Source organism: Oncorhynchus mykiss, chromosome 30, assembly GCF_057628025.1.
Source record: "Oncorhynchus mykiss isolate SJ-2025 chromosome 30, ASM5762802v1, whole genome shotgun sequence".
Taxonomy (NCBI): Eukaryota; Metazoa; Chordata; class Actinopteri; order Salmoniformes; family Salmonidae; genus Oncorhynchus; species Oncorhynchus mykiss.
In genome coordinates, this window is record NC_143051.1 from 36,181,983 (window position 1) to 36,209,000 (window position 27,018).

General features: G+C 44.3%; 1 protein-coding gene across 1 annotated transcript in view; it reads left to right on the plus strand.

Annotated features, from left to right (window-relative positions):
* LOC110488383 (uncharacterized) overlaps positions 1-27,018 on the plus strand; it is an 86,248-nt gene that overhangs the window by 28,879 nt on the left and 30,351 nt on the right. Inside the window, exons 3-4 of the mRNA XM_036971163.2 lie at positions 3,422-7,185; positions 16,712-18,773. Coding sequence (XP_036827058.2) covers positions 3,422-7,185; positions 16,712-18,773 — 5,826 coding nt within the window. The remainder of the gene's footprint in view (positions 1-3,421; positions 7,186-16,711; positions 18,774-27,018) is intronic.

Consider the following 27,018-nt stretch of genomic DNA (forward strand, 5'->3'; position numbering starts at 1 on the left):
GCAGCAGAGGTGCTGACCGTAAGGCGCTACAGAGGGTAGTGCGTACGGCCCAGTACATCACTGGGGCCAAGCATCCTGCCATCCAGGACCTATATAATAGGCGGTGTCAGAGGAAAGCCCATAGAATTGTCAGACTGTTTTCTCTGCTACCATATGGCAAGCATTACTTGAGTGCCAAGTCTAGGACCAAAAGGCTCTTTAGCAGCTTCTACCTGCTGAACGATTATTCAAATGGCCACCGGACTATTTACATTGCTATTTACATTGACACGCCCCCCACCCCTCCATTTGATTTGTACACTGCTGCTACTCACTGTTTATTATCTATGCATAGTCACTTCACCCCTACCTACCCTGTACAAACTACCTCAACTAACCTGTACCCCCTGTATATAGCCTTGTTATTGTGTTATATTTTATAATTTTATGTTTATTTGGTAAATATTTTCTTAACTCTTCTAAGACTGCACTGTTGGTTAAGGGCTTGTAAAGTAAGCATTTCACGGTCTACACTTGTTGTATTCGGCGCATGTGACAAATAAAGTTTGATTTGATCTCTGGGTCTTCCTTCCCTGTGGCGGTCCTCATGAGAGACAGTTTCATCATAGCTCTTGATGGTTTTTGCGACTACACTTGAAGAAACAAAGTTCTTGAAATGTTCCGCATTGACTGACCTTCACGTCTTAAAGTAATGATGGACTGTCATTTCTCTTTGCTTATTTGAGCTGTTCTTGCCATAATATGGACTTGGTCTTTTACCAAATGTGGCTTTCTTCTGTATACCACCCCTACTTTGTCACGACACAACTGATTGTCTCAAACACATTAAGAAGGAAAGAAATTCCACAAATGAACTTTGAACACGGCACACCTGTTAATTAAAATGCATTCCAGGTGAAGCTGGTTGAGAGAATGCTAAGAGTGTGCAAAGCTGTCAGCTCGGGGATTCGATCTAATAACCTTTCGGTTACTGGCCCACCTCTATAACCACTAGGCTACCTGCCGCCCCCGTATGACACTACAAGCTTGGCACACTTGTATTTGGGGATTTTCTCCCATTCTTCTTTGCAGATCATCTGTTGTGACGTGACTTTCATTAATGTGATGACTGTTATTTATCAAATAATTACCTACTATGTTTAATTGTTACCAGATTAAAGTAATCATGTATCAATTAACTCATTAGGAATGTGGGGCACCACGGAAGAAGTTGTTTAACGAGTTACCATCTCCCGAATTAAGCTCAAGAATATATATATATATATATATATATATATATATATATATATATATATGTGTTATATATCGATAAGTCACTTATTAAACATTAGCTCATATCAGTCTCATTCTGAACGTCGCAGACTTGAATCTGCACAAACCCGAGTCTTACTGATCATTCCGTACCACACATTGATTTGATTATTTATTTATTAACAAACTAAATGATAAAACAGGATACACACACACATATGGTATAGGTTGTTGATTAGAAACTTAATATGATGAAAACAGGTCCCTAGCGGACTAACACCATATGACACTTGTTACAAAAGATGGAAAGTTAGAGAGAAAGAGAGACACTTGGATACATTTGGGAACTACGTTCACAGTTAACCTAATAACTTGCCCCGAACTGCCGCTCGTAATGCATGTATTTACGCGTTGAAGGTCTTCGTTGTATATCTCTGTTGGATCCAGGCCTTCGTGAAAAGGGTTCCGCTTTGTGAAAATGGTTTGATTGGGCCTTCTCCTTGGTTTGTAAGTGTGAGTCTCCTGATTGTCCACAAGAGGTCACAATGTCCTCCTTAGTTGTCTGTGTTGACTTTCACTCGTTCTGGAAGAGTGGTCTTCTGAGGACAGCTAATCAGCCGTGTCGATGATCCCCAGAGTTGTGATGAGAGCAGTGTAGTCAATGATGATTTGAAGAGAATAACCATATGGTCCTACTTAAATTCACTTTCTTAGATACAGTACTTAGAACAGCTACTCAACCTTAACATTGATTGTTAGAGGCTACTTTGTCTTCTTCAACTTGTGTTGATTTCCAGGGTCATGACCAATGGAGACCTAGCTGCAGCTTGTGGTCCTTATAGTCTGGTATGTTAATTCTTAACTCAATCTTTTATACACTTGGATAAAAAGGGTTGTTTCCGTAATACTGACACGTTCTCTGAGCACCCTCGGGCATGGCTAGTTACTGGGCAAAACATCAAAAAAAATATATGATCTTGTTAGAACTAAAATCAAATTCCTATCTTAACAAAAATATTATCTTCATCCTTTATATTTCCTACACAACGTAAAGGATGTAAACCTGATATTCACAGTGTGAAAGCTCTTCAAGTTATAATATTTTCATTAAATCACTTTTATACCATTTTTAATGACACCACAAAATATACATTAATTTCCCATATTCCATCTCTCATTATTCCCCACATTCGGATGTTGAAATATATTGTCCCAGTGTTCACTGTTGGACATGAGAGTTTTTGGGCAGCAAAACCTTCAGTAACAAAGGGATTCCATTCACCAATACTAGAGACCAAAAGGAGTCATCTGCTGCCTACAATTTACGATTAGCGTGAGGTGTCATAAAACCCCTACAGCAATCCCGCCTCCGCTCTGGAGAAGGTTTTCATCAAGGATCTCTCTGTACTTTGCTCTGTTCATCATTCCCTCGATCCTGACTAGTCTCCCAGTCCCTGCCGCTGAAAAAATCCCCACAGTATGATGCTGCCACCACCATGCTTCACCGTAGGGACGGTGACAGGTTTCCTCCAGACATGACGCTTGGCATTCAGGCCAAAGAGTTCAATCTTGGTTTCATCAGACCAGAGAATCTTTTTGAAAACTACAAGCAGCCTTCAAGTGCCTTTTAGTGAGGAGTGGCTTCTGTCTGGCCACTCTACCATAGAAGCCTGATTGGTGGAGTGCTGCAGAGATGGTTGTCTTTCTGGAAGTTTCTGCCATCTCCATAGAGGAACTCTGGAGCTCTGTCAGAGTGGCCATCGGGTTCTTGGTCACCTCCCTGACCAAGACCTGTCACCCACAATTTGCAAATGTTTTTAAAAACCTGTTTTCGCTTTGTCATTATGGGGTATTGCGTGTAGATTGATGAAGGACATTTTTTTATTTAATCCATTTTAGAATAAGGCTGTAAATGTGGAAAAAGTCGAGGGGTCTGAATACTTTCTAAATACACTGTATACATACCAGTGATGCTTGCCTTTTGTGGTCAGTGGAGTTTTGCAAGCTCTGAGTAACTAGGGTTTGTTTCTTATGAAGTCAAAACATTATTCTTATGTGAATGATGCAGTGAGATTATTGGCTCTAAAAAAATTTTGTAGAGTATGAAATGTTCATTTCAAAGCTAAGAAATAATGCTCTCTCTCATTTCTCTCCCCAATCTCTCTCTTAGCACATTGCCCCCCCTCCCCCGCTCTCACTCACTATACCTCCCTCTGCCTTTCCGTCTATCGCTAGCAAACAGGCCAAGGACCTCAGCTACTCAGAGATGGACCTCCGTGCCAAGCCCAAGAGGTTTGGCACGTTCACCTTTGGCTTGAAGAGGAGGAAGAAGAAGAGTGACGGGGATCTCTCCCAGAGCATCGTGGTCCTCCACGGCTCCGAGCCAGAAGTCAAAGGGCAAGAGGAGGAGCTTCTGAACCTCAGCCTCTGGGACATCGGCCAAGGCGGCACTCTGAACAAGAGGGTAAGGTTCGCTGTGTCTCAGCCTGACCTAAACACTAAGACACTGGTCACCTCTTATCCTCCTCCCACTGTCCCCAAGAAATCGCAGGCCCAGGAGCCACCGATGGACAGTCCTAAGACTGCCACCAACCAACCAATTTCCCAGATGGATAACATTATTCCTCTTGAAGTGGGCCGGGCTACAAGAAAAGTTCCTTTAGCTATGCCTGAGATGGAGTGGAACGAGACCTCACAGGAAGAGGAGAGCCCGGATGCTCAGTGTGACAATCCGTATGCCTCAACAGACCATACTGACACAGCTTCTCCAATGGATGTTGATAGCTTTAACCCAAGTCCTCCACCTTTCCCACCTAACCCACCTCCACCCTCCTATCCATCTAGCCCACCCCCCTGCTACCCATTGAGCCCAGCTACATCATTTCCCCCCACTAGCTCTCCTCCTGCTACAGTTTACACCTCAAACCAGAGTGATGAAATGTCCCCCTTACCCAGCGCTGACCCTGTCCTTCCTGTGACTGCACTCTCACTTAGCAAAACTGAGGCCTCTTATGTTACTCTCTCCATTGGACAACCTGTTGTTGTTGAAAATATCACCACTGTTACCCCTAATACAGATCCCTCTCCCATTGCCTTGGACCCCAATATAGAAGCCACTATTACTGAAACGGACACAACTGACGTTAAAACCGAGACCTTTCCTCTGAACCCTGATTCTTTGGCTGACAACACTGAGACACCTATTCTCAACACCGTCACCTCTGCTCTTATCACTGTCAACTCTGTTACTGACATGGACACCAACTCCATCAATGATACCTCTGTCTCCACCACTGATACATCTAGGCCTATGCCTGAAACGGTCACCTCCATCACCTCTGAAGAGATCAGCACTGCTATTGTTTCACCTCAAAGTTTCACCTCGGCACAAGAATCTGCCACATCAGACAATGACTCTACTGAGGGATGCCTTGACACCAACCTAACCATAATAAATGATGAAACTAACCCACACCTGTCCTTGGATAGCCCCTTTGATTCACCAAGTCCCATTTTACCCGAATCAGTTAAACAGGAGTATGAAACTGCCATTGATCACACTGAAGCTAGTGTCACTGACGTCCCTGTCCCCACTGCAGTCTCCAAAATGGATACCAGCCACCCTGACACAGACACCACTGCTAATACTAACCTCACTGTTACTGATACCAACTCTCAACCAGTATTCAGAGATCTTTACGACTCTCTCTTTCCTGGAATGTTCCCCTCACCTCACATATCTGGCCACACCGCATCTGCTCTCAGCACTTACACTTCTGGCGTTGTGACATCGGGCGTGATGATGGACACTCGATGCACACCTCCTAATATAGACGCTCCTTTTGAGAACAAGCTTCCCCCTGTTCCTCAAACAGACACTGCCCAACCTAGCACAGATTTCTCCCTCGCTGAGCCTGAGGCCTTTGCGCCTCTGTGCTTTGAGCCTACACTCCCCACAACTGAGCCAATGGAAATGGATGACTTAGAGCCTGAGCGTCCCACCTCAGACTCACCTCTCCCAAATACCGATATCGCTGTTCCTGATACTGGCTCTAGTGACACATGTGAATCTCTCTATGACGTTCTTTTCCCTGAACTTTTTCCTTCTGACCAGGTGTCCACCATTTCTGACCCCAACCTTGATAAACCAGTCTATGTTACGGACACCGATTCTGTTCCGCTCCGACCAGATTGCAACACTCGGCCAAACCTTGTTGATCAGTCGGAGCATTTGACCGCAGCTCTTCCAGTTGACCTTAATACAGAGGACACTGAAAACACAGATCTCGTCCTTCATCATTCTTTAATGAACATTGACAACTCTGATCACATTCTCTCGGACAATGTCACCCTCGTTTCTGACATTCTTAGCGCTAGCCACCCAAGCACTAAGAATTCCAGTACTCTTGAAACCATCATCTCCATTGATGCGTCCGTCTCCTCAACAACAGCAGAGACAATGGCTACTGAGACAGGTCAAGAAGCAGAAGTGCAGATTATGGAAGAGGAAAATGGACAGATTGAGCAGAATATTATGTCCTATGATGTAGACGTTGTCAGGGAAAGATCAAATGATATGTCCACCACGGCTACTGAGAAAGTTCAAGAAGCAGAGGTGGAGGTAATGGAAGAGGCCAACAGCATAGATTCTAATAGACAGATTAAGGAACATGTGCCCTGTGATGCAGACGTTAACAGGGCAAGCTCACAGTGTGTGATCATACCAGAGAACAGCAATGCCATGGAAGTCGCCATACCAGCGGTCCATTACAGCATCCTGGAGCATTACATGGAGGAGAGTGGCGTTGAAGAGGTGAAAGCAGAGGAAATGAAAGGAGCGGGCAAACAACGGAGGAATGGTAATGAAACCGTTGAAGCAGGATGGAGTTTGGGGTCACAGAAAGTAACGGAGGTACTGTTAGAAACGAAGGATAGAGGTCAAGAGAATGAAGTCCACCGAGAGGAGAAGAGACGCATTGAGTCCCCAGAAGACGGCGATGCAGAGAGGCTGGTGCCGGTGGAGGAGAGAGGAACGAGAGAGGTCTCGGCACTGGTGAAAGAAGGGTGGGAGGATGGGGTGAAACCAGCCCTACCTGTTCAGCAGGTGCACACACTCATGGAATGTGAGTCGCCCGCCCCGCCTTCCATCACAGAGCAGCATGGAGAGGAGGAGGGGTCAGGGAGTAACCGGAGTGCAGTTACACACGCTTACCTGGTAACAGAGGCCTGCGCTGATACACATACACTCAGACAGACCCCAGGCCACGAAGAGCCACAGGAGTCTCACAGCAGCGAGAATGAACACGCTGCCACCGGCAACAGAGAGAGACAGGACACACTCGCAACACATAACACACTCGCACACACCACAGACCGAGAGGGGAGCATTTTAGACACACTCACAGCAGAGGAAGCGGACCTAGTAACTCGTACTACCGAGGACACATCCTCTTTCTCTGAGCAGAAAGCAAAAGTAAACACCACTAGCACACATGGCGAGAACACATTTGCACTTGACAGAGAAGAGACAACGACAGATGCAGAGTCCAGAACATACACTGTAAAGATAGAACATGAAGGGACACTCGGTACTGAGTGGAAAGACAGCATTGTCACGCAGGAAACAGACCGAGCCAGTTCAGAGCAGGTGGCAGTGAATCCTCCTGTCGCACGAGACACAATCCTCGACAGACTTCGAAAGAGAGCCAATGGTCTTGCCACAGAGAGACCCGGTGCAGAGCCAGAGCAGGTGGCAGTGAATCCTCCTGTCGCACGAGACACAACCCTCGACAGACTTCGAAAGAGAGCCAACGGTCTTGCCACAGAGAGACCCGGTGCAGAGCCAGAGCAGGTGGGAGGGACGCTATCAGTCACTGCAGATACACTCCTCAACTCACTGAGGAACAGAGTACAATTCCTCAGCCAGCCCGAAGGGTAAGGGATGACATTTCATCTGCTATCCTTACTCTGATTTCCTACTTTTCATGATGTGTGTGTTTTGAAGTGGAGGTGATCAAGTCTCATATGATCTTTCTATGCTAAATGAGTGAGTGTGTGCACTCAGATTGCACAAGTGTGTCTGTGAGTGCGAGAGAATGTGGGGACTCAGCAACAATAGGACTATAGCTAATTGCTTGGTGTGTGCTGCGCAGTAAATTGTACGAGTATGGGACTCGGTGGACTGGAGGGGGAAATTGTTGATGTCCATTCTCTATGCAATGTGTCTGGGATGTTGTTTATTGAAAATGCAAAGACTGTTATTATCTCATAATGTTGTGATTGAGGGCAATTAGCTAGAATTATGAATTGGAGTTCAATAGCACATCCCCTGTACTATGTACAGTACAGACAGTCTACTTCACTGTCCTGATAAATGACATGTGGATCTGCGTAACAGCCATCTGAACTAGACACGTTGCGCTGTAAATCCTCAGGCCATACAACTAGAATATTTACCAGCAGAGTGGATTCATTCTGCATTCACCCAGGGATTATATTTCCTGTCACCTTTTAATATTCTTTGTGGACATTTCTGTATTGCGACGGCATCCCTTTTTTGTCATTGTCGAATAGGCCAGTTTCCTTGGTGGAAGACATCGCGTGAAAGTCTCCAAGCCAGACTCGAAGTGGTGATTGGCCTCACCCATCCACCCGCATGCTTGTGGTCCTCTCTGCACCCTCTCAGTGGGATGGGCTGAAAGGAGTCATCGTCAAAGAACTTGACTTCTGTTTGTGTTAGACGGTAGACCCGAGATACACCTGTTGATGGACAATAGGCGTTGCCAATGGAAACACTTGTGGCGTAACATTTCATCGGCGCACACTGTGGTGCGCCCGTTGTCGACACCTGAACAGGAATGGCTGGGCGTGCGTGTTTGTGTGTGTGCGCACGCGACACTCTTCGTGTAGCCTATGGCTTTCATTATTTAAGATAGTGTACACTATGTCAATTGTTTCTCGTAGAACGCAGGCGCAGGTATGTTGTTTGCCTGATTGACAGGCCTTTTGCATGCCATGTGTTATCTGATCATGGGAATCTTGGACCTAGTCCTTTTTTCATGGAACACAGTAAAGAACCCAGTGGACCCACACAGTAAAGATTATATATCCAAGCCACACTGTTTTCAGTTCCTCTGAAAACATGAAAACAGAGAGGACAACACTGTACATATGTTATTTTCTTTCCCAATAGCAGCTGTTGTTTCCTGTTGCCCCCACAAGATGGCGGCAAATACATATAGTAAAGTCAAGAACACAGTGGTCCGTTTAGTTATTACAATATCACTTAGAGATATCTCTATATGCACTGAAATAGAAAGACTCAGGTTGTGTGAAAGTGGGCCGTTTCTAGAAAGTCACACAGGACACAAAATGGTTCGCTAGCCTCCGCTTCAATCAGGTAAATTGCACTCTGTCCAACAACATCTCTGGTATGACCTAGGAAGTCCTGTCATAGTCATAATGAAACCTCCACCTCCTCTTTCATGAGATAGGAGCTCTGATGGACAGGCATGTTAATGCTATGTGAAAGCTAAACTAAGGAATAACCCTTATCTGTCCCGAGGCCGACTATTACATGGCTATCGTGTTGTGGGTGGTGTGGAAACTGGAGGTAACTCTTGACACTGGCTTCAGTGTTTACCGCAGGTGGTCCATTCCATTTCCGTCCTCTCTGTTAATGTCACCTCTGTTTCCGTCACTCACAAAGAGCCAACACAGCTGGGAACGCAAGGAATGACAGCACTTCATGGAATGAAGAGGGTTCTAAAAGTTGTAAATCAGTCTTTATCTCTCCTTCCGCCCTCCTCAGCAGGTGACGATGATGACATGTAGGGTAATAACTCGGAGGCCGCCCTGGATTGGAAGGGTCAAATGTTTCCCGACGTCATCATCTGGTGCCGTCGTTGGTGCCCTCCATTCTTTGTTTACCGAATCTACTTGGATTTTCTATAATATTCAAAGCAGTTGCTTTCGAACGAGGGATTTCATGGCTAAATGAGGTAAGACAGGAAATCCGCTCATAGATTGTGTAGGACACACATGCATATTGACACATCCAGGCCAAAGCGGGAGGTTTCAAAAATACTTTCTCAGTCGCCAACGTACTGGAGCATCTTTAATAAGTGAAGATCTACAGATCCAGAATATCTGTAGTGCCAGCAAAATGAATTATCTTACGGGAACTATACACCCTGATCCCAGTATGTTGAGCTACAGTGGTGGTCGTTTCACATGTCGACACGACTAAGAACCTAATGAGCTCAGTGGATGGAGCCGCTCTGTCCTCTGAAGCGGTCAGCCTGTCAGGTCACATCGAAAAGTTGCGTTGGCTCTCTGCGTGTAAACCTGGTACACCTGGTATCAGATGTACACGTGGTACCAACCAGATGAGTTCCCAGAGCTGGTTTCTGTGAGAATGGAGAGACCTGTGTGGAATGTAGAGGCACACAGGCAGGCCCCAATTCAAAAATACTGTAGTACATTGAACAACAAAAAAACATCCACAGGTGCTGCCAGGGTACAAATACTGCCGTAGGAAAATAAATACCTGCAGAACATTTCGCTGTTGGAATGTCGCTGAATTTCAGTAGTTAAGCCTGAGAAAATCTCTTTGTGATTGATGCACTGCTATTCAAATGTAAGAACATGCAACGAGTGTGTGGGGTGTTCGTTGTCTTCTTTAGACTGCAAAGCCCTCCTCCGCCTTACCCTTCAGACGGCATAGAGGAAAAACAAGTGAAAAATATATTTTTTAAAGAATGGTCCCCAAATGTGCGATTGGAACATGATCCAAATCAAATCAGTTTATTGGTTGTGTACACAGCTTAGCAAGTATTATAGCAGTGCAGCAAAATGCTTCTGTTACTCCTAATGTAAAGTCAAATGTAAAAAAAAAAAAAAAAATGAATGGAAAGAAAAAAATAAGAAAAAAATCGTAAGAAATCAGGAATGGTTCAACAGTCTTATGGCCTGGTGATAGAAGCTGTTTTTTAGTCTCTTGGACTTAGCTCTGATGCACCTGGACTGTCTACGTCTGTCGGACGGGAGCAGAGTGACTGAGGTCCTTAATGATCTTCTTGGCCTTCTTTTGACACCGGCTGCTGTACATCTCCTGGAGGGCAGGCAGCGTGGCTTCTGATGCGTTGGGCTGTCCTCGTCACCCTCTGGAGAGTCATGCAGTTGAGGACGAAGCCTGACAGTATGCTTTCAATAGTGCATCTGTAGGAGTCCGTGAGGGCCTTAGGGGCCATGCCAAATAGATTTCTAGCCATCTGAGGTTGTAAAGGCGCTATTGCACCTTATTCACCACAATGTCAGTTAGGTGAGACCATTTTAGGTCCTCAGTGATGTGCAGGCCGAGAAACTTGAAGCTTTTGACCCCTCCCACTGTGGCCCCCTTCGAAGAGGATGGGGTGTGCTCCCTCTTCTGTCTCCTGTAGTTCACAATACGATCCTTCCTTTTTTTTATCGTTGAGGGACAAATTATTTTCCTGGCACCACGCCGTCAGCACAGGTGTGTCTGCATATGCGTGAATTTCCAATTTTTCATGTTGAAGCAGATGATTGTGAGTTTGTGTTGGTCTGACATTTATAGGGCCTTCCTAATTTGGCCTCATTTTAGATTTGGTTCAATAAAAAATGCTAGCAGCCGTGATTGAATTCAAACGTGAGTTGATTTTGGGGTGTGGTTTGATGTGGGTGTCACTCGGGTGATTTCATACATTAGCTTCAGCCGGGTGGTGTGGAACTGTGGCAAAGTTGGATTGACTTTGGATAGCCTATCTCTGGGGATAGTTAGGGACCGTCAATAAATTACACATTGTAAATGGGACAATATTTTCACTATGCACATCTCATTATATGCTTTCAATATTTGTATATTAATTTATACAATGTATAGTTGGTTTGAGGTTAAGTCATTGTAATGTGGAGCGATTGACCTTTTAAAGTATAGTCCCGTGTATGTTGTGTAATTTTCTGATGGTCCCTAACTATCCCCGTAGGGATATCGAATGTCAAACCAAATTGACCATGGGCATTACGACCGGTTCGCATGCAGCTGCGCTCGGAATTGATTACTTGGGTGCTGCCAGCTGTGGGCAGGATTAAAATTTATCCCAACCCACGGATAACTGTTACGGTACCCTTCATTCCATGACATTCCATTTTTTTCTATCTTGCAAATCTTAGTTTTGGACTAGACTGACTTCATGACCAAAATGATGCTATTTACATTTTGTAGTGAATTTTGACACTAGAGTAAATGTCGGTCTCATATCGATGCCACATCAGCCATTTAAAAAAATGAAAAGTTGCTTTTTAGGGGCAGTTGCTCTATGCAACTTCATGTTCCAGCAGAGAGGTGCAGTGGTATGTGGTAGCTATTAAGCCCTTCTGTCTTCCCCGGGGTGCAGGTGTGGTGATGAGCTGAGTTACCTGCTGAAACGGAGGGATGGAGAAGTACCAAGACACACACCGGAGAGAAGTTTGAAATAGTTTAGGGGAAAAAACACTGCTACAGAATGGCATTGTTGTGGTGATGTGCTGTCAACTTTTTCCGAAGTGGCAGTATGAAATGAAGGAGGAGTTGTGAGGATAGATGAACTCCATTTACTGTAGGTAAACATTGGTTGTCAGTTCACAAAAGGACTGCTGTTTAGTCTGTAAGACATAAACTCAGCAAAAAAAGAAGCGTCCTCTCACTGTCAACTGCGTTTATTTTCAGCACACTTAACATGTGTAAATATTTGTATGAACGTATGATTCAACAACTGAGACATAAACTGAACAAGTTCCACAGACATGTGACTAACAGAAATGGAATAATGTGTCCCTGAACAAAGGGGGGGTCAAAATCAAAAGTAACAGTCAGTATCTGGTGTGGCCACCAGCTGCATTAAGTACTCCAGTGCATCTCCTCCTCATGGACTACACCAGATTTGCCAGTTCTTGTTACCCCACTCTTCCACCAAGGCACCTGCAAGTTTCCGGACATTTCTGGGGGGAATGGCCCTAGCCCTCACCCTCCGATCCAACAGGTACCAGACGCGCTCAATGGGATTGCTGGGACTGACATTCCTGACAAATCACACACAGAACGAGCAGTATGGCTGGTGGCATTGTCATGCTGAAAGGTCATGTCAGGATGAGCCTGCAGGAAGGGTACCACATGAGGGAGGAGGGTGTCTTCCCTGTAACGCACAGCGTTGAGATTGCCTGCAATGACAACAAGCTCAGTTTGATGATACTGTGACACACCGCCCCAGACTGTGACGGACCCTCCACCTCCAAATCGATCCCGCTCCAGAGTACAGACCTCTGTGTAACGTTCATTACTTCGACGATAAACACGAATCCGACCATCACCCCTGGTGAGACAAAACCACGACTCGTCAGTGAAGAGCACTTTTTGCCAGTCCTGTCTGGTCCAGCGATTGTGGGTTTGCGCCCATAGGCGACGTTGTTGCCGGTGATGTTTGGTAAGGACCTGCAAACAACAGGCCTACAAGCCCTCAGTCCAGCCTCTCTCAGCCTATTGTGGACAGTCTGAGTACTGATGCAGGGATTGTGCGTTCCTGGTGTAACTTGGGCAGTTGTTGTTGCCATCCTGTACCTGTCCCGCAGGTGTGATGTTCGGATGTACCGATCCTGTGCAGGTGTTATTACACATGGTCTGCCACTGCAAGGACGATCAGCTGTCCGTCCTGTCTCCCTGTAGCGCTGTCTTAGGCGTCTCACAGTACGGACATTGCAATCTATTGCCCGGGCCACATCTGCAGTCCTCATGCCTCCTTGTAGCATGCCTAAGGCACGTTCACACAGATGAGCAGGGACCCTGGGCATCTTTCTTTTGGTGTTTTTCAGAGTCAGTAGAAAGGCCTCTTTATTGTCCTAAGTTTTCATAACTGTGCCTACCGTCTGTAAGCTGTTAGTGTCTTAACGACCGTTCCACAGGTGCATGTTTGTGTTTAAACCCTTTACCATGAAGATCTGTGAAGTTATTTGAAGTTTTAAGAATGATCTTTGAAAGGGCCCTGAAAAGGGTCTTTCTTAGTTTAGATTGGATGCTTACGTCTGTGTTGTCACTCCACTTGTCTCTCTAGTACAGGAATATTCAACTCTTACCCTACGAAGTCCAAAGCCTGCTGGTTTTCTGTTCTTCCTGATAATTAATTGCACACATCTGGTGTCTGTCCCAGTTCTAAATCAGTCTCTGATTAGACGGGGACAATGGAAAAAAAATGCATTGAAACTGGCTTCGAGGTCCAGAGTTGAGTCTGAGGGCTCTAGTAGTTTGCACATTGTGCACTTTATGACGAATCGGTCTAGTTGTAACTGTCACTGGTGAGAGACCCTGCATGTTTGAACAGACCAACTACTTTTTGTTGACCGCTAAATGAAAAGGCTTCTGCTTCGTCTAATCTTGAGTCAGTGACCGTGTTCACATGCACACCAATATGCCGTTATTATTTACTATTTACTATTAATACTCAAGTATTCTATTTTTGAGTTGACGCATATAAACATCATATCCCGTTTACAATAACTGGGAGAAGCTTGTATCCCAGGTTATGAGAAACCAGGATATGATACCTGGGCTATGCTGATCTAAGACGGGATACTGTGGCATGTAAACGTCTTGTTCCGTTTACTGTTATTTTTGCGGTGTGCTCAGGCTCAGTTTCGCACATCATGGGTGTTGTGTGATGATGTTTTCATCTGTTTGTCAAACAAATCACTTCAAAAAGTTGGCTACCTGCGCAGTTCCATCCACCATAATAATTTAGCCTACTATAATGAATTTACTATAATTTACTATTGACGATTCGGTCACGTGCAGCTGGGCTAAGAATTGGTGATTACTTGGGTACTGCCAGAAACGGCAGGGATTCAGACTTTAGAACCCAGTTCCTACATTTGAATATAACAATTTATTTTATCAAACAAAACTGTGCTACATTTTATCTCTGGGACCCTCAGGATGACAAATCAGAGCAAGATGACTGAATGTAAGTACATTATTTACCTTCAGAGGTGAATGTATCAAACCAGTGGCTGTGATAAAGTGTTTTTGTTGTTGTGCACTCTCCTCAAACAAAACATTGTATTTTATCACTGTAATAGCTACTGTAAATTGGACAGTGCAGTTAGATTAACAAGAATTGAAACTTTCTGCTCATGTAAGACATGTCTATGTCCTGGATTGTTGGATGTTACTGACAACGTCATTGTAGACACATTAGCACATGTTAGCAACAACCGTCCCGGTATGGAGACGCCGATCCCGTAGAGGTTTTAAGAGATGCTGAAAGAAAGAAATCATATTTCTCCACTCCTATTCCTTAGACAAAATTAACATATGTTTTATAATATCACTGCAAAAAATGCATAATTCTGCAGGAATTCATATTATTATTAATCTACATGTGAAATGTTATAGGCCTGCAGTCTGTGTCCATATTTCACTTAACCCACATCCTTAATGAGGAATATTCTGTTTATTCATGGACACAGGGATACTCATGAGCGGGATATCAAAGGTGCAAGCTTATTCCGAATAAGAATTTAAGCGAGTTTTGAGCAACTATCCGGAATACTGTGCACATGTAAACGTGGTCAGTGGTTCTAATGGTTCAGTGGGTCAGAGCAAGGTTCTCCAAACTCGGTCCTGGGGTCCCCCATGAGTGCATGTTTTGGTTTTTGTCCTAGCACTACACGGCGGATTCAAATCATCAAAGCTTGATGATGAGTTGGTTATTTGAATCAGCTGTGTATTGCTAGTTTGTTTGAAAAAAAACAACTGAATGTGCACCCAGGGGAGTCCCAGGACAGAGTTAGGGAAACCCCATGTTAGAGCAGGGGTTTTCTAACCTCTCCTCTGGGACACTAATCCGTTCCATGTATTTGAACTATTCCAGGGCTGGCAAACCTGGTTCAACTTGTCAACTATTTCTCAAGCCCTTGACTATCTGAATCAGGTGAGCTAGTTCCGTGCTTCTAAATTCTGGTCCTGGTGACCCAAACGGGTGCACATTTTTGTTTTTGCCCCAGCACTCGCACACCTGATTCAAGTCAAAGGCTTGTTGAGGAGTTGAGTGCAGTGTGTGAGTGCAGTGTGTGAGTGCAGTGTGTGAGTGCTAGGGAGAAAACTCAAATGTGCACCCCTTTGGATCCACAGGGCCAGGATTGACAAAACACTGAGTTAGTTCAGGGCTACAGCAAAATGGTTAGGTTTCTGGATGGGTTTAAAAACCACTGGCAACATCAGGGTCGTAGTTTCAATTCCCACGTGGACCACATGCTGAACACACGTGTCGCAGTCAATGCGGACGTTTCTGTAAGTCTCTTTTGGATAAAAGCGTCAGTCACACTTTATCTGGATAGTCCATCTGTAGATGCTCTCGTACATGGTCATACTATCAACAAACTATCTGTTGATAAGCGACTGCTGGCTAAGGTTACGGTTAGGTTTAGAATAAGGGTTAGGGTAGGGTTGATTTTAGGGTTAGGATAAAGGTTAGGGTTAGTAGATAATTAGTTGAAATGTTAATGACTAGTCTGTAGAGCATCTACAGATGGACTATCCAATTCAAGGGATACCGAGGCTGCTAAAAGACCATTTATTAGTCATACCGACAAAACGTAGTAAGTATGCAACAGTGACCTATGAGGAATACACGTCTGATATCTGTGTGTTTGGATTTGACATATGAGAGAACTCCAGTTGTACGCCCAACAGGTGTGTGATTAGGTTCATCGCAACACATTGCTATTGTTTGATCTTATGACCTTCTCCGTAGGAGTGGAGAAATATGATTTCTTTCTTTCCTGGAAACCACCCGCCCCTTCCGTGAAGAGTAGGTAGGGCACTTTGGTTAATGTCACTGCCTGAAAGTTCCCCCAACGCAAAGAGCTTTAGCATAACAGTAATTAGCTGTTAAATGTTATTTGACACGTGTGGAATAGTAACACTTTGTCTGGAGTTCTTTGTCCCATTTGGAGGTGAGGAAAAACCTGAAACCTGTTGACTTTTTAAAGTAACCTTTTAGCTTTCATCAACTCTTCATGGAACATTGCAAACACAAGCTAAAATCTCCGTTTTAAACCACATTGTTGCAATGTGTGTAGGCCTATAGGCACGGAAAGAGTCTGTGGAGCTGTTGACATTATAGAAGTTCTGTGTGCATTTTTTTTTTTGTGCCTCACTGTACGTTTTAGGAAGAAAATATAAATTGGCCCACCACAGTGAATGCAACTGTTAAGCATGTAGCCTAGCTTCTGTTAACACTTTTTACAGTACACCCAATTCTGCATACCTAAAGTTCACCTCTATAATTTGCATAGCTCGTCTAGATAATCACCACCTCTTGACAAAACAGTCCTTAACACACTTCCATGGTTGGTCAATGACAATTATTAACATATGTGTCATTCTGTCTGTTTGTCTTCTACCTGTTAGGTCTCTGGATGCTTCAGCTGTTAACAGTACAGCTTTAGAAGACTCTGAGGACTCCGATTCAGAAATTCAGCAGATAGTGGCTGATCTGGAGTCAGACAGCGAGATGAAGTCATACAGTTCCACTCTCACTCTAAGACCCTCTCCCACCCACAAGGGCATGGACAAATCAAAACAGGGCTTCCGCAAAGTTTCCCTGGTCACTGACAATGACACCACAGACCACACTGAAGACAGTGTGGACTACAGAGAAAGGCCGATCAACGAACCGAATAGAACTGAAAGTGACCTAGGTCCAGTCGCACCAGAATACAAATGGAGGAACCTGTACGAAGGGGTGCAAACTACTTTCGAACCCAAAGGGGAGACCTGGCGCTCTGACTCTCATTCAGATGAGTCAAGAGTGTCCACATACGATGGACACTACTCTTCCCTCTCCCCCTCCCTCTCTGTGTACACACGACAACTCACCTCTCTCGGGCCGCCATTCCAAGAACCTGGCTTGTCCTCCCTCTCTTCAGAGACACCCCGTTCCCCTGGCAACGGCCGCTGGTTGAGTGACAGGAGCGAAGTTCAGTTGACCCGGGAGAGTAGCGAGCCAGAGACAGGAACAGGCAGGGGGAGTAGGAGGGTGTGGGAGGAGGAGCTAGCCACTGCACCTGCAGGACAGAGAGAGAGAGAGGTAGAGCAAGAGGGGAGGGAGGGAGAGTCCATGGCAAGGAAGATAAAGTCAGGCTGTGACTTGCAATCACTCCCAGTCTCAAACTTCTCCTCGGCGAGTCAGACCATTGACAACGTGGACTACAGCAGAGGCAGCAGTGACTCCTACTCCGGACAGTACAAGGCCACCCACGTGGATCTGCTCCCTTCCCCCTCCTCCTCGGACCCTTCCCCCTCTTCCTCTCCCGTGACCCCTGAGCCGGGCTCCCCCTATCACTGCGACATAGAGAGCCTGGTGGACACCCTGAAGAGCATGAACCCTAACCTTCCCCAGAGGCAGAGGAGGCTGCGCGGGACCACCGCCCCCTCCATCATCTCCTCCCTGCCCTCCATCGAGGAGGACACCCCCAGCTCCAGCCCCACCAATACCAAATCTCCCCAGGTGCCCCCTGGGTCTCTGCTGGAGGGCCCCAACAACCGCTACAACCTGCCCGCAGACCTTGGCCTCAACTGGAGTGCCCCCAAGGAGATGCATTCCCCTCTGGAGTTGATGAAGCTACAACAGCAGCAGCAACAGGAGCAGCAGGCTGGAGACCACCATTGGAACCGTGGAGGCCTCAACCTCCCACTCCGAGCCTCGGCTCTTAGCAGCATCGTCATGAGGAAGAGCTCCTTGGGCAGTGACTCTTCCCCAGAGCACTCGCCGTCCCCCCTGCTAAACGGAGGGAGCAGCAACCAGTCTCCAAACCCCTCACGCCTGGACAGATCCCTCCTCTACTCTAGCTATCGTTCAGCATCGATTGATCAACCACAGGAGAACGGCAAGGCCCATAGCCCAGGCCAGCGGCCCTCTCTGTTCCTTACGGGCTCCCTACCGGACATAGGGCCTAACCAGGACCACATGAGCTCAGGGCCTGGTATGGGCATGGCTGATGTGTCTGGGAGCGGACTTGGATTCAAATCTGGAGTTGGAACCCAAACTGGAACAGGAACTGATCCTTCAACCCACTTCCGCTACGAACGTTTCTCCTCCCGGATGTCTGACTCCTTAACCGGAAACAACACAGACACCAACTGTCGAATGATCAGGCCCCCTCCCCTCCCTAGCTTCACCTCTACCCAAGAAGGCCTTCTCAGTCCCACAAGCTCATCTCTGGACATCTACAGGTCTTTCGCCAATGCTAATGAGTCCGCATTAAAGCTCAGCCCGGGGCTGGGTGGTATGAGTTCCAATGGCAACATGGGCTCTGTGGGCTCTATTGGTCTGGGTCTGCAGAGGAGCTTCAGTAACGAAGGCCTGAACTCACCACTGTTCAACATGGGGTCCCCCCATGGAGGGTCTCACTTCAGTCCAGAGGCTGAGAAGAACCTGATGCCCAAGTACAGGGCTTTCCCTGACGCCTATGTGAGTACTGACCTGGGGATTTCTTTTTATCATTGATTTCGATGGAAGGCTTGAGAAGGGAGAATATTTCAGTAAGAGATTGCGTGAAAACTCGGATCATGGGGATGGTAAAGGGGGTGTGATGTAAGTCATGGAAAAGACTAATGGGACAGGGTCTAGAGTAAGGGAAATGGAGGCATTTACTAGGACTGCAATTCGGTTGTATTTGTCATGTATTTCAGCATTGGCTTCATTCATTTTTTAAATAATGCTTAGCGAGAGATTGTGGGAACACGGTGTGAGAGGAGAAGAATACAGAAGGAGGGGAAATGGAATTCAGCCTGGGTATGCAGGATGTAAATGTTTTAGATGCCTACTAAGCATTTGAGCCTTAGTTTAATAGAAGTTCTGGAATACAGATGAGTTTCGATTTTTTTTATTTTTTTTACCTTTCACTGAATGAGTTCCACCACAGTGATGCCGATGCCCTCGCTGATCGAAAGGGTGTGTGAGAGAGCAGTGAAATGAGTCTAGGGTGACGTTCCATGGCCATATACATAAGATCAGTTTACAGTATGTACAATATCTGTTCTCCCCTCTCATGTAGATAGTTCTTCTCCATCTGCATTCTCTCTTGCCATAATACACATCTTCAGGTCTCTAATAAATACAGTAGTACACAAGAATACAGTTGACACTAAAAGAGGGAGGTGACTTCCTAAGAACTTCTAGAAATAAAGAAGTGACTCTTTGTGTGGCTCGGGTTGCTGTGGTTACAAGGTGAGTGGGTTAAGCTAATGTTTTGCAGTGTGCCTCTTGATGATAATAGCTTTCAGGACGGGTCCTGATCAGCAAGTTATTTCATGCCAACACACATATTCACGCAGGCATGCACGACTTGAATGCACATGCATGTGTGAGCGCACACACAATCATTCATTCTATGGTCCTCAAGGCTTGGATCGCACGCTAAACTCATTCAACAGTCTCATACTCCAAAAAGTATTTCAGCAGATTTTGTGCGTTTTTGTGAAGCTTAATTCGTGTGAAAAGACACACATTTCTGTGCGATTTAATTTACAGGTAAATAAACCATTTTTTGGGGGGGGGGACATTTTGGGAACAATCTTTTGAAAGTTATTAGAGTGCCCATTGCATGATGGCCAATGTTGTTCTATACTGCCTTATTTTATGTCCCACATTTATTTATATACAAAAAAAGGTGTTAACAAACCAATATTGTTATTCAACCAGGTTGTCACCTGAAATAATTATAATATAATAGTAGCCTTACCTGTTTTTTGGTTTATTAATGCAAATACTGTTTTTTATGCTTGTTTTCGCTTAATACTTTGGGATACTGGTGCACTTGTAGTCAAAAGCCCTTTTTTCGCATAGGCAACAGTAGGCCTACACGATTTTCTTAATAATGTATTTCATATTTCGGGGACCCTACATTACACTATTTTCTTCATAATGCATTTAATACAAGGATCCACTTTTTCATGTACACGATACAATTTATTTCATAATGATTGGGGAATGGGGATACATTTTTATGATGGGAAATTATAATACACAACAAAAATACACACACACGCACACAAACACTTGCACACTTATACACACACTCACTTTGTTTGTACTCATGTTATAGCCAACTCTTGTCTTGGCTGTGCCAATTGTGCGCCACCCTATGGGATTCCCAATCACAGCCAGATGTGATGCAGCCCGTATTTGAACCAGGGACTGCAGTAACGCGTCTTGCACTGAGATGCAGCACCTTAGACCGCTGCGCCACTCAGGCGGGCATATGGGTGATCCACACCCATCTGATGTGGATCATTGTCAGGTTATTAGATGTATAAGCTTCAGTAACAGAAGAACACCATGTTTGTAATAACACTTTAAACATGGAGTTTGTCAATGTGTAGAACGTGTTTGTTTTGGGTCCACACTGGTAAGTTAACTTATGTAAATGTCTAGTCAGAGGTTTTTCTTCTGAATAACTGGTCAGGGCATAGCACTTTCCATTCATCTTCAGGCAACTTTGATGTAAAGGCTTGATCACACCTGTAGTAAGAATGTCTATCCATCACGCCCAGTGTTGCTTATCCATTGTTCACTAGATATATCAATGTAATTACACCCAACACAATGTTGAAAAACAGAATGCTTCCCATTACTAGATCACTTAACTAGACGTGAGGTGGACGTGATCCCAACGCTGCCACCAATGTGGTGAAAAAAAGTGAAAGCTGCAACAGGAAATCTAACCGTGGCCTCGTATGTGGCAGGGGAATTTAAACCGCACATTTTCAGGTCTTCTGTTTCCCCACATTTATCGATTAATTCATTTCCCATCATGAAAATGTTTCCCCATTCCCCAATCAAATACCTTCATTGATTGATACCACACAAAAAAATAGACTGCAGTCTGTCAACCGACATAGCACCAGCATTCCAAAGTATTAAACGAAAAGAGCATAAAACCATAAAAATAATGTATTTCAGTAACAACTTGGTTGATTAACAATATTGTGTTAACACATTTATAACACACATTATATTTTGGGGGGTATTGTTTTGTATATACAGTTGAAGTCGGAAGTTTACATACACCTTAGCCAAATACATTTAAACTCAGTTTTTCACAATTCCTGACATTTAATCCGAGTACAAATTCTCTGTCTTAGGTCAGTTAGGATCACCATTTTATTTTAAGAATGTGAATTGTCAGTATAATAGTAGAGAGAATGATTTATTTCAGCTTTTATTTCTTTCATCGCATTCCCAGTGGGTCAGAAGTTTACACACTCAATTAATATTTAGTAGCATTGCCTTTAAATTGTTTAACTTGGGTCAAATGTTTTGGGTAACCTTCCACAAGCTTCCTAAGATAAGTTGGGTGAATTTTGGCCCATTCCTCCTGACAGAGCTGGTGTAACTGAGTCAGGTTTGTAGGCCTCCTTGATCGCACACACTTTTTCAGTTCTGCCCACAAACTTTCTATAGGATTGAGGTCAGGGCTTTGTGATGGCCACTCCAATACCTTGACTTTGTTGTCCTTAAGACATTTTGCCACAACTTTGGACGTATGTTTGGGGTCATTGTCGATTTGGAAGACCCATTTGCGACTAAGCTTTAACTGATGTCTTGAGATGTTGCTTCAATATATCCACATCATTTTCCTCCTCATGATGCCATCTATTTTGTGAAGTGCACCAGTCCCTCCTGCAACAAAGCACCCCCACAACATGATGCTGCCACCCCCAGATGGTGACCTTTGGCTTGCAAGCCACCCCCTTTTTCCTCCAAACATAACGATGGTCATTATGGCCAAACAGGTCAATTTTTGTTTCAACAGACCAGAGGACATTTCTCCAAAAAGTATGATCTTTGTCCCCATGTGCAGTTGCAAACAGTAGTCTGGTTTTTTTTATGGTGATCCTTGCTGAGCGGCCTTTCAGGTTATGTTGATATAGGACTCGTTTTTACTGTGGATATAGATACTTTTGTACCTGTTTCCTCCAGCATCTTCACAAGGTTGTTTGCTGTTGTTCTGGAATTGTTTTGCACTTTTTGCACCAAATTACGTTAATCTCTAGGAGACAGAACGCGTCTCCTTCCTGAGCGGTATGACGGCTGTATGGTCAGAAGCTTCTAAAGCCATGACATCATTTTCTGGAATTTTCCAAGCTGTTTAAAGGCACAGTCAACTTAGTGTATGTAAACTTCTGACCCACTGGAATTGTGATACTCTGAATTATAAGTGAAATAGTCTGTCTGTAAACAATTGTTGGAATAATTACTTCATGCACAAAATTGATGTCCTAACCAACTTGCCAAAACTATAGTTTGTTAACAAGAAATTTGTGGAGTGGTTGAAAAGCGAGTTTTAATGACTCCAACCTAAGTGTATGTAAACCTCTGACTTCAACGGTGTATATATTTATTTTTTGTATTTATTTAACTTTTACCCCTTTTTCTCCACAATTTCGTGGTATCCAATTGATAGTTACAGTCTTGTCTCATCGCTGCAACTCCCGTACGGACTCGGGAGAGGCAAAGGTCGAGAACCATGCATCCCCCGAAACACAACCCAACCTAGCCACACTGCTTCTTGACACAATGCCCACTTAACCCGGAAGCCAGCCACACCAATGTGTCGGAGGAAACACTGTGCACCTGGAAACCGTATCAGCGTGCACTGCACAGGAGTTTCTAGTGCGCGATGAGACAAGGACATCCCTGCGTGCCAAACCCTCCCCTAACCCGGACGACGCTGGCCCAATTGTGCGCCGCCCCATAGGTCTACCGGTCGGGGGCGGTTACGACAGAGCCTAGACTCGAACCCAGAGTCTCTAGTGGCACAGCTACGTAGCACTGCGAAGCAGCGCCTTAGATCACTGCCCCCATTTGTTTTTTTACACAAATATATGTTCGACACAAAAAAAGGCAGTGTGGAACATCTTTGCCCATTATGCATTTCTCCAATAACTTTCAAAAGATTGTTCCAAAGTTTGCCTCCCAAAAATCTATTTTCCTATGAATGAAGTCGCTCAAAAATGTGTATTTTTCTACGAATTATTAAGTAGCACAAAAGTGTGTGTATTTTCACACAAATTAAGCCACACAAAAAACGCAAGAAATCTGCTGAAATAACTTGTGTACACATTTGCACGAATTGAGTGTGAGATTGTGTTGACTCATTATACAAAATTGGAGTTCTTTCAGTTTTTCAGCCTCTTCCACAGAACTTTGAAACGGGCACATAAATGCTTTCACAATCAGACATTATGGCTTATTTTTACAGTTTACATTTACCGTTTATGCCACATAAATGTCACACCACAAGATGCGTCCTCGATGGGAAATACATTTACATTTGAACCATTTAGGATTTTTTCCTCAATAAAGTAGCTATCAGCCTATTCACGGCTAGTAAGTGGGGACAAAGGTCAAGTGCGAGTGTTAGTTCACGAAAAGGGTCTGGTTTCTTTGGGACTATTTAAGATTACTCTTTGAAGAGTTAGCGTTTCAGACGATTTCGGAAGATACAGATGCCATAACAGTATACATTTGAGCTTTATCCGGCTGCATTCTACTGAGATGTTGGCGCTTGTCCTATGCAAACTGTAGGGTGATTTGCAGAGTTGGCACATTGCATGTGTGCCTTCTTTGTTTTCCAGTCCGGATATCTAGTTGCCTTGCCTCCTGTCAGGGCCACAGGTAAAACTCATGTTGCTTTGTGTCTCTGAGACTATTATTGACCCTGCTGAGCCATGTGATTAGGCTCCTCAATGGGGACTGGCTGTCTGACCTCAAATGTGTAGGCCGAAACCTAATATAAATCAGAATATGAGATACACATCCGAAAATGAGATCCACATGGTTGAGAATGTTTTATTTAATTTATTGTATTTAACCAGGCAGGTCAATAAAAAAGCAAATTACTATTTGCAATGGCAACCTGGCTCAAGTCTTTTTGAGCAAATCTCCCATTGACATCAATACATGATTTATGCAATAGTTTCTGTGCATGCATAGCCTAGATCTCAGGTAAGAATGCAGACAGAAGTCACAAGGGCAGTTCAGTTTCCTATAATGTCAGTGGTTCTCTGACCCCAATGCTATGTCACTAGGGCAGGTAAAGTAAGTGGCTTATCAAGTGAGTGTTGCCAGGCGAGTGTTTGGGGAAAATTTGTTTCACCACCCACTGTTGGCTTTTACAGCCTCATCCTGCTTTCCCTCTGCCAACAGAGAGGAGAATTGAGGGAGAGATGGAGAGAGACAGAGATGGACATGGACATGGAGAATGAGAGTCTCTCCAACCCTCTGTCTCTCTTTTACTAAGAAAAGAGAAGAGGGATGGAGATGGGAGAGTGTACGAGAGAGAGTCCAACATGCAAAGACAGACCTATCAAAACACAATGGTTGGCGTTTCTGGGGAATATTAATACTCAGGGGCAGGGTTTTAGAAGTGTGGGTGGTGGGGGGGGGGGGGGGTGGGGGGGGGCACCTAGAACAAAAAGTAAGCAAAATGTCCACAGTTTTAAGTGATTAATAAGACTAAACTAGATCAAAGGTAATTCAATAATACATATTGTGTTGCACCTATAACCAATAGCCTAACAAATGAACAACTCATGAAACAACTCTTTATTAAGACATCCTCTATGCCTGCACGCCAGACCCCCACCAGTCTAGTCAATAACTCAACTCTCTCCCAACACAATTTCCTTCCCAGTTCCCACCTTTCATTTTTGTAATTCACAGGGGAAAGGTTTGGAAAGAACAACAAAACACATACAACTACACATACACATTAACACACAGAAACAGCACATCCTCCATATAATTACTCTCATAGGCCTAATAGTATTGTAGAGCTCTTTTTACTTTTACACCAAATATAGCTGGGTCACCCCATCCTGCCCCTAGGGGTCTTACCATCCTGCAGCGCCCCAATCCAACACACCTCTACTCAGCTTTAGGATCTTAATGAAACATTATTGGTTTTGGGTGTGTTGGGCCAAGTGACAACCCACAGGATGGTAGACCACCAGGGCCCAGACTGAGCAGCCAAGCAGCTGGGGATTGCCTAAATAGGTATTTTTACCCATTCATCATCGTTAATAGCTTCTACCAGGTCTTCCTCACATTTTTGTTTGACATGTTTTGTGTAGTCGGGAAACGCCTCTTTCAACCCTTGATACATTTTGGTTTGTCAGACTGCCTTAATATAGCATCTGGCTTGTCCACTGTTTGCTGCACAGAGAGAAGAATTTGTATTATTTTCTACATTGTAGAATAATAGTGAAGACATCAAAACTATGAAATAACACATATGGAATCATGTAGTAACCAAAAAAGGGTGGCTACTTTGAAGAATCTAAAACATATTGTTTAACACTTTTTTTTGGGTTACTACATGATTCCATATGTGTTATTTCATAGTTTTGATGTATTCACTATTATTCTACAATGTAGAAAGTTAAAATAAAGAAAAGCCCTGACATGAGTAGGTGTGTCCAAACTTTGGACTGGTACTGTATATATTTTACGGGTCGCCACTGGCCTAGTAATACAGATATCCTAATATAAGGGCCATGTGAGAATCTCTGGTAATTTAAACTATTTCTTAAGTTATTTTTGCGCATTTGATATTACCTATAGGGCGCAAAATTGCTGGGACCATGGCTGTCAAGTGGGCTCTGTCACATACGCCTAAAATAACATTGCGGGACTGCGGTTGTTTTGTTTTACCAGTTGTAGCGGGTGGGAGTCGAACAGAGAGCTGCGGGAGTGGGACGAAGAAATTGGTCCATGCAGACCTCTACTGTGCACCATGACAGTGAAGTCTGTAATGTTAGAGCTGTTTATTAGTAGGGAATTAGCTATGGAAACTTGACAGATCAATAACGTTACATTGCCGTACTGACTAATAAAAACTCTAAAAAAAAATCGTGAGAATATCAATCTTCAATCGTATGGCTGATGGTTTCATTGTTTGATTCAGGTCTAGTGTGATGCAAACAAGTGCTATTAGATGGCGATATGAGGTGGCTATTACTATCTGACAGATAACTAAAGGCTAGAGCTGACCTGTCTGTGGTAGCTACTAGCTAGCGTAGCTAATTCATTCATCTCAGTCGATACTAGCTCAGTACTGCGAATAAACACTAGTTACATTTTCTTTCTGTTAAGTTAAACAGCAGTTACCTTGCAAAATACATCAGTCAACTAAAGAGTAGCCAGGTTCTGCTCTGCTTGCCTTTATAACTTGGTGAAAGAGCGAAACACATACACACTGAACTATGCGCAACTCTCCCATGCTGATTCAGCCAGCCTTCCAGAAGCTTTGCCTTCACACAGCCTGTCAGCCTGCTCTGTGATGTCCTCCAACATCCAGCCGGTTGAACATTCCAAACCGCCTACCTGAGCTCGGAGGTGTCCACATGGTCCGTAAGCACACCATTGCCGCTTTTTGTATCACATTGCAATGATAAACAAAAATGCAATCTCAAAATGTGGCGGGGACATGACTCAGTCCCCAGTAAAAGTTGCGCCACTGCTCAGGGAAACAGACTATGGACAACATGCCTTGGACAAACTACATCCATGTCTGTACATACAGTTGAAGTTGGAAGTTTACATACACTTAGGTTGGAGTCAATTAAACTCATTTTTCAACCACTCCACAAATTTATTGTTAACAAACTATAGTTTTGGCAAGTTGGTTAGGACATCAATTTTGTGCATG